Source organism: Meleagris gallopavo, chromosome 3, assembly GCF_000146605.3.
Source record: "Meleagris gallopavo isolate NT-WF06-2002-E0010 breed Aviagen turkey brand Nicholas breeding stock chromosome 3, Turkey_5.1, whole genome shotgun sequence".
Classification (NCBI taxonomy): Eukaryota; Metazoa; Chordata; class Aves; order Galliformes; family Phasianidae; genus Meleagris; species Meleagris gallopavo.
The window spans coordinates 84,882,288-84,890,952 of NC_015013.2; the positions used below are offsets into that span (position 1 = coordinate 84,882,288).

The 8,665-nt window shown below is 40.2% G+C and overlaps 1 protein-coding gene and 1 long non-coding RNA gene across 4 annotated transcripts in view; one reads left to right on the forward strand and one right to left on the reverse strand.

Moving 5' to 3' along the window:
* LOC109366897 overlaps window positions 1-345 on the forward strand; it is a 1,128-nt gene extending 783 nt beyond the window's left edge. The window contains exon 2 of the long non-coding RNA XR_002113585.2: window positions 136-345. This is a non-coding gene — a long non-coding RNA (uncharacterized LOC109366897). The remainder of the gene's footprint in view (window positions 1-135) is intronic.
* ASAP1 (ArfGAP with SH3 domain, ankyrin repeat and PH domain 1) overlaps window positions 1-8,665 on the reverse strand; it is a 166,043-nt gene that overhangs the window by 108,776 nt on the left and 48,602 nt on the right. For all 3 annotated transcript variants that reach the window (XM_010709318.3, XM_010709319.3, XM_010709317.3), the window contains exon 2: window positions 8,298-8,384. In XM_010709318.3, coding sequence (XP_010707620.1) covers window positions 8,298-8,356 — 59 coding nt within the window. In that variant the 5' untranslated portion in view covers window positions 8,357-8,384. The remainder of the gene's footprint in view (window positions 1-8,297; window positions 8,385-8,665) is intronic.

Genomic DNA, 8,665 nt, shown 5'->3' on the forward strand with positions numbered 1-8,665 from the left:
TTTTTTAATGCTTGATTGTTAGGGCCCATATGTTCCTTTTTATATGGGGTTGGGTCTCAGGAGGCTCAAGTCATTGTGGTCAGTTCAGTCTGATTTACTGAGCCTTACTATGGGTTTTCCTTCTCTTTGTTTTAGGGATTCTCTCCACAAAAGCCCCGAATTTCATGACTCTGACATCTGAACAGCTGAAAATGAGCGATGTGATATGGATGTGTCCAGCCCAAGGCTCTGTGTGTCAGCACCTACTCCTGTACTTCAGCACCCTGTATATGTCATTCTAACAAAACTCTCAGTAATAGTTTAATATACCAATAAAATGTTGCAATGCCTGAGGAAGCATTAAAATGAGAGACCTGCTTTTTATATAAACCAATACAAATGGTTTCCTTAGCAGAATTTGCATGCAGCCCTGTCAGCAAAAACATGACCAGTGCTCCCAAGATGTGGTGCTGCCTGCACATTGCTGGGTAGGGGTGGATAGAGATAGGGATAGGGATTGGGACTGGGACTGGGATTGGGATGGGGGGATTGGGATTATGATGGGTGGGAATAGGAATTTAATTAGGGATGGGGATAAGGATGGGGATATATGGATAGGGATAGGGATGAGGATGAATATGAGGATGGGGATAGGGATGGAGACAGGAATAGGAGTGGAGACAAGGATAGGAATAGAGATAGGGTTAAGAATAGGATGCATCCTGCTTCGTAGGAGCCAGATTTCAGGGCTGGCCAGTACTGCACGCTGGGAGAGTTGAGGTAGAGTGGGCAGGAGGAGGAGGTTGCTGAGAAAAGAAGCGTGTAGGAGTTGCACTGAAAAAGTGGAGCGAGAGGAAAAAAGAAGATTGAGAGAGCAAATGGAGAAGGTAGGAAGAAAATCAATTGATGATCGTGTTCTTAAGTGCAGTGGAGGAGGAAGAGAGAGCAAGGAGATGAAAATGGCTTCTGACATGAAGAGTGTGGACAGATTGCAGTGAGGATAAGTTCTTTCATACTATTTAGAGAAAATGTGAACTGCAGAATCAAAGAACATTCTCAACATAGTAGGGAAGAAGACAGGCAGGGAAACTGGAGCGGCCAAGAATGGCAAAATGAAGGCGTGGCTAGGCAACAACCACTAAGCGTAAGTTTCCTTATCAGGCAAAAAAAAGTATTCTAAGATATAATACCAACTACATAAAAAGTAGAATGAATGCAGGAAATAAAGACAACAGAACAAGGCTGAAAGATGAAAAAGGAAGATCAGATGCTACCGATCATAATTGCATGTTAGTCTGATATTTTGACAGTTCTTAAATTGTTCACTTTATTAAAGGGAACATGGTACTCAGTTCTGCTGCTTTGAAGCAGCATTTGATCTTTTCCTATACAAATGCTCATACAGAAAATAACCCTATGGGCATGACCTCTTTAGGCTATATTATCTCCATTTAAACTCACTGGAAGAGGGATTAGCTAATTAATATCATGATAATAATAATAAAAAAGATGCAACTTGCCTATCAAAATGTGCTTGCTTGCATTTTAACTAGTCAAATTATATAACTGTTTCAGCTAGCATAGCAGATTTCAGATTTAACCACGTTTCCTGTTTTGAGCATTTGAGATTCACTTCTAAATGTGTAAGATGCACCTCTCTATATATTGTCACTAACTGAAATCACTGTTTTGCATTACAAATGGCATAGAATGATCAGCAGGATGTAAAAGTTCTCTTTCACAGCATCTGCTCTCAGGATGCCTTTGCCTGGGCCGGGGGAGGCTGTGCTGCCTCACCTTGTGCTTTTCTCCCAGTTGGAGAGGGAAAGGCATTGTGTGTCCATCCTTGGATGTGCTGGAATGGGGAAGCAGGGTGCAAGCAGCCCTGGAAACATGGCTGTTGACTGACAATGCATTGCAGTTAAGGAAGTTGTTCTGATTTCCATCCCACCCAGTGATTCAGTCTACAAACCCATTTGATTCCCTTGGCCTTCCTTACTGTGTTTGCCAACAGGAGAGTTAATTAAGCTCTTGCACCTCAGCAAGTTGGTAGCATTTCTGCAGCATTTGTGATACCGTGCTCAGGGAGAGGCTGGCCAGCATAGCAACAGCAGCAGAAATTACTAACACAGGTGTTTTGCAATCAGCTGAGTAGCAGCCACGGCATTTTTCGTTTTATAGTACTCCAGTCATCTTATATTTAGATTGAGATCAACAGTTCATTCACATGAGCCAAGCACTAGTCATCAGGTGACGATGACTCGTCAACACTGCCAACTTTCAACCACCACCCATCTGGGCCAGGGGTGAGCAGCTCACACAGCTCCTTACGTCTTCAGCCCCACAAACAGTGGTGCGAGACTGAATGGAAGAATTATTTGTCCACTGGAGACCAGGAGACAAATAGGGGAGATTGTGGCCCTGCTTTCCTAATTCAGGCCTTGCCTGACAGCTGTGATCACACAGAGCAGCCTTAGGCCATGAGGCCTCAGACACTGCTGCAGCCACCCAGGCTCACAGGCACCTCAGGTTTGACTGCCTTTTGGTTTTGGGAACCTAGTGTGACCCTGGCCAGGCACAAAAATGGTGCCAGACATGCTCAGGCAAGCTGCCACCCACACAACATGCAAACTGCTATGGGGCAGTGGAGTGAGCTGTGAGGTGGGAAGGAAATGGCTGTGCACATGGATGCTCCATGGATGTCTCTCCCTTGTCAGTATGGACATCATCATGCCAGGACCTCATGACAAATATATATTTTTCCTTTTTTCCCTCAAAGAGGTTATGCACTTTGCACCTACACTCATTTCTTTACTTCTGAGTCTCCCATCTTGGCTGTTACTGTGGAGAAAACTGGTGTGGATCAGACATTAATGTTTAGTGAAAGCAACAAATCATCACAATGTGTCTATCATCGAATCATAGAATCAACAAATTGTCTGAGTTGGAAGGGAACCGTAGAGGCCACTAATCCAACTCCCCTGTACTGAACAGGTACACCTATAGCCAGAGCAAGTTGCTCAGAGCCCTTCCCAGCCTGGCCTGGAATGTCTCCACGAATGGGGCATTCACTACATTTCTGGGCAGCCTGCTCCAGTGCCTCACCACACTTACAGTAAAAACCTTTTTCCTTACATCCTTACAATATAAATCATTCCTCTTTTAGCTTGAAACTTTCTCCTCATCCTATCACAACAGACCCTACTAAAGAGTCTGTTTCTTTCTTTCTTCTAGCTCCCCTTTAGACATTAAAAAGCTGTTTTCAGGTCTCCTCAGAGCCTTCTCTTCTCCAGGCTGAACAGCCCCAGCTCTCTCAGCCTGTCATATGTCTTGGTTAACTACTTAGTTGTTATGCTCTTCATCATCTTCACGAACATAGAGAGTATCAGAATAGTAACAGAAGTAGTGGAGCACTAAGAACCATCAGGAAAATACCCTTAGGCTATACTACTCTACTACACTGATATTCTGGACAGATTTGTAGTTTGGTGTTATATTCATACATTTTAGCTAAATGCAGCACTCAGCATCATTTCTCATCCACTTTGTTACCCCAACCTACTGCATGGGAACTCTATGGGGCACAAGGCAGCCATAGAGTTTGATCCCCCAGAAGAATGCATTTGTTCTGTTGGATTGAGCTTTCCTGGGAAAACATGTACATGCCCATTGCTGTTGTTACATTTCAGTAAGTTTATTTTCAGGCGACTTCTGACAAAATTAATGAGAAATGCTCATTTAGATTTATAGCATTAAATATTAGAACATGCACAAATATTTCCTATTCAGTTCTTCTCCTTTGAGATGAGTGACGAGTTTAGAAGATAAAAGGAGATTCAAATTAACAAAAATCTTAGCAGAATGAATTTGGCTGCTCATTTTGAAATAGCTCCTGTGTTGAAAGTCAGGAAGCCTTTTTTGTTAATGGAACTCCCATAGCTTTGTTATATTTAACAGAACCACCCAATTTATATAAGGATATGGAGTACCACTCCTTCATGCTGCAGCTGGAAATATTCAACCAGGAGGACCTTCACCCTCAGAGGACAGTCCCGTCAGTTCACTGAACCTTGTATGGAATGTAAAAGCTACATATTCTAACCTGCAGCATGTTTGAGCTTTTAATATCACATAAATGCATGATGTACTCACAGGAAAAGGCGAAGTCTATTTTAAACAGCAAAACCTACATCACACATTGTGACTGGTGCTAATTTGCTGAAAGAAACTTGCATGGTAAACTGCAAAACTGTTTTACTTGAGAAAGAATGCAGTTGGATTTGACATTTGCAAACAAATTTTTAAAATTATTATGTTATTTGGACAGAAAGTCATGTAAATTTCCAGACAAGGAAAACCATTCATATCTAAATAATTTCTCTGCATGAAGAAAACAAATATCCATATCCAGCAAACATACTGATTGCAACTCTGTTTTTAAGCTACAGTATCTAGCAGTAAGGCTCATGTAGATGAACTGCATCAACAATTTCTGTTAACACTGTGACTGTTTTGAATAAAAGAATCAGCTGATTTCAATTTTCATACTGGCATTTCAAAGCATTTTTCTTCTTCTGGTATTTGAAATTAGTTAAGAAAACATAAGAAGCTGTCTTAGAAACTACAGTATTCATTTAATACCCTTTTAGCACTAGCAACATTGGCTTAAACAAAAGGTTCTTTTTGCATTCTTTTAATATTAATATGATAGCAATAAGAGAATCCATTGTGTTCTCATTATAAATGACATGTTGGTAACAATTGCATTTTTAACACTGTATGTACCAAATCAGAAACCAAAATTTTAGAAGCACAGAACTGAATGATATATCTTGGATGTTCTGTGCAAGGAGCTTAGCTGAGTGATGAGTAAGCCCAAACAGTTATCTCAAAGGGCAGCTGAAAACAACACTGAAAACAGATCAGAGCATTGAATTACACAAGATTAAGCCAACTAAATTACTGATTCAGTTTTGCCTTTGTTGTTTTGGTTTTGTCATGCAAGATCAAGAGCCATGCGGACAAACACATAATGGCATTCCTGGCTCACAGTAACAACAGCAAGAGTGGCCCTGGAACCGCTGCATCCTCCAACAAAAAAACAGCAAAACATCAGCCTGCAGCAAGGGGTAGCAGGCTGGTGACAGGAGACATGCTCACTTTTTGATGCAGATGTGATAAATGTGGTGCTTTTATTTCAGGCAGGGTCTTTTGTTGTTAGAGATGCTCATTTAAGAGATCTTAATATAAAAAAAAAAAAATAGCAGCATATTCTTCAATGAGGACTATATTTTGGAGCTGTGAAAGAGGTCAAACTCTTGGGAACATCATAGGAACCTCTGGTAAATCTAACCCTTGCCTGTGGTGCAAGCATTAGCTTTTTGCTTGCTGTTGGCCCCACAGAGCTGATGGCCCAGTGTCACCCACTGATGCTGTAAGCGGTTCTCCTGGTTATCCATGGTTATCCTGTCTGAGTGCTTGCAAGATCACTGGGAAGAGCATGACAGAAATATTTGCAGGAAACCAGAGGAGTTAAACGTTGGTTGGCATGAGAGCAAGGGCTGCAAAGAGCAAGGGCTGCAAAGAGCAAGACAAGGCCAAAGTAGCATGAAGGAGTACTCTGTGATTAAACTTAGAGAAAATGAGAGTCCTTATAAAGCAGGAATCAGTAGTTGCTGAATACATTTTTTTTCTATTATAGAAAATGGCAGTGACTAAGATCAGTAACTGATACTGCAAAAATGAACATGTTGCAGGGCAGCTGGCATAGCAGGCTCTCCAAAAACAAGAAGAGAATGAAATAAAGCCTCAACCCGCACTGCAAACATTTCAATATTTTCTCTTTCCCTCTGCAAATGACATGGCTTTGTCATTCTCCAGGCACATTTCTTGTTCTAAGCTACATCCAGCTAAGCTGCTAGATATATGCTGATGGCAATATGCATCTTGTCTGAAGTGAAACTGATGGTTCAGGGCAAAATGAACCTGGGAAGAAATTTGAAAACTAAATAAAGATTTTGTAGACCTGGTATCTTGTTCTCAAGCTGCCATTCACAGCTGTGACATGGCATTTTATTGCTATGTGCTTTGTTTCTCTATCTGTGGAATGCAGACAATTACATTTGTTTTTCTGGGTGAAAGCACACTGGGATCTCAGCTGAGTAGTGCTATAGCAGGACAAAGTGTTTTTACTGTATATTTTATTGTATGAGTTTTAAAAAACAGCTAAAGGATGAGAAGGTCTTTCAGGCCAAACAATTTCATCAGCATTTTATTGGATAGAAAAAAAAGGATTGGAAAGCAAATAAAAGGACTTTCTGCTTGTTGTTCATGATATGAAAATATAAAGGACAGAGATCTGCTTGTTAGTTTTTTTGTTTGTTTGTTTGTTTTTTGCCCATCTACCTCTTATGAATTTGTCAGAACTTGAACAGTATCTAGTGGGAGAAGTGAGATCAAGACCCTGCCACATCTCTTCTAAGATAATCTTATAAATGTGCACATGTATGGATCTACTGAGCTGAGGTTCAAAGGCTGGCTTATAGTGTTGAATAAATATTATTAATTCTTTAGTTTTAAAAAAATATTACTTGCTTTAAAGCTCAAAGCATGAAGCAAAGGTGCCTCCATTTTAAAATTAGGGTCTGTCTTTTAAAGCAGACATTTGATTGTCATAGTTGTGGTGTTCTTTTAAATCTCAGGACAGCTGAAAGGGTCTGGAAGCTTTTGGAAATTGGTCTTGCCATATGGACCTAGTCCATCAAGTCTGTATTCAATTGATGCTAAATGAAATAAAGAGCTTCAGAAGATCAGTCTAGAATTTCATCATAGCAGCTCTTCTCTCTGGATAGTCATGTGCTTCTATTTTTAACCATTTTAGGCCACTGAAAATGAGCTTGCCACTTCCTAAGTTAACTGGTTTTCCATTGACTACAGTAGAAGATGACTACCTGCCCATCCATCCTTATAATTTTTTTAATACTTTGCCAATGCCAGACAATTCAACAGAAAAGCAAGAAAGCTGTCAAAATTCTGTAGTTACACAAGTTTTGAGGGAAGATAAAAATGAGGAATGGAAAAACATGTTTATTGCCCTCATGGACAGAAAAGCTTTGCCCTCATTTTGCTTTTTATCAAGAGAATGAGTGTAGGAAGAAGACCCTGTAGATGTCCCACTGATGTTTTGCACCTTCGCAGGAGCTTTAGTCAAGACAAATACACAGGAAATAAGGTTTCATTCATTTCAGTGATTTTACCACTAATTTGTTTGTTGGTGACAGTGCTTTGTTTTATTCTTTCAGGAAAATCTGGGAGAAGTAGGACATAAAAACTAAATCTTGTTTCAAAATCAAGTGGAAATACCCAGCTTAATTGCTTCATACTTTTCAAAAGATAATTGTCTGACATCTGGACTCTCGCTTATTCAGGCATCCTGGGCTTAAAAAGCAAAAATATGCATAACCGTGTGAAAAAGCAAACACACCAAAGGAAGATTTATTCAATTTTCAGATCAGCAGCAATGATTCACCCCCCTTGGCTGGACTAGAGTGCAGTATGGTGAACCCTTTCCCCAGGGAAGAAGAGAAGATGAAAGACTCATGCTGCTGGGTAGAGAGCAGTGACCTGTGCCAGGAGAGCTCCATCCAGAGCACCAGGTACAAAGCAAACCATTGCCTGTACTGCAAATGTTGTTGTAGGGAGTTCAAGTCAGGCAATCCAAATGTCATTCTACTGGCTCAATCAAATACAGCAGAAACTTTAAAACAAGAGCACTCACCATCCAGAGACTGAATAAACAAAAGCATATTTAGACAACTGTGTGCTATTCTGTGTTTTGCATCACAAGAAGAGGAGAGTCCCTTGTCTTTCAAGCCCCCGCACAAAACCTGCCACAGAGTTTTTGGGCTGATCTCACAGATGTGTTGTTTGCAAAGTTAAAACAACATCTGTTACCAGATCTGGATGACTTGAGAGGACTTACAGTGTCCTTTTTATACCCTGCCCTCCCCAGCCAACTTGGAAATTTATGAAAGCAAAGCAAAGCAAAGCAAAATACATCATAAGTATTATTGTTTGCTCCAGTACATGCATGGGCAGTCAGTGCTCTGTAAGGATTTACTGGTTGGTTGAATTTTTTGATCCTCGGAAGGATCAATAGGCTAGATGTTTTCTGATAAACACCTCTGTGGTCACGTCCAAAGTAGCAATATTGCAATTGATAAAAACAATTCATTTGGGGTCTTTTCTACTTTTTTTTTTTTACTTGCTTTTTATATTTTAAACCTGTTATTCAGACATTGGTCTTTCTTCTTTCTTACCGATTCCATAATGAATCTCTTGAAGAAAAACTTGAAAGCCTGGAAGCTGAAGATCTCATGTCTCATCTGTCACAACCAGAAAACTACCTAGATGAGGAGAAAAGATGGTGCAAGTAAATAAAATTGTCTAGAGCTGTGAACTGACAAGGTCACTTACTCACAGTTTGAAAAATGTTTGTTAATTAATTCTTTGGGGATGTCAATTTATCATGGAGTATTTGATTACTGTATTTGATATTGTGAGCTTCATTAGAGTAAACAGACCCATTAGGAATCCACTGAGAATAACACCTTGCTAAAAACTGCTATGTGAGAGCTTCAGGCTGAAAATTTCCGTGTCAGGTGCATGCATCAGACTGATTCTTTTT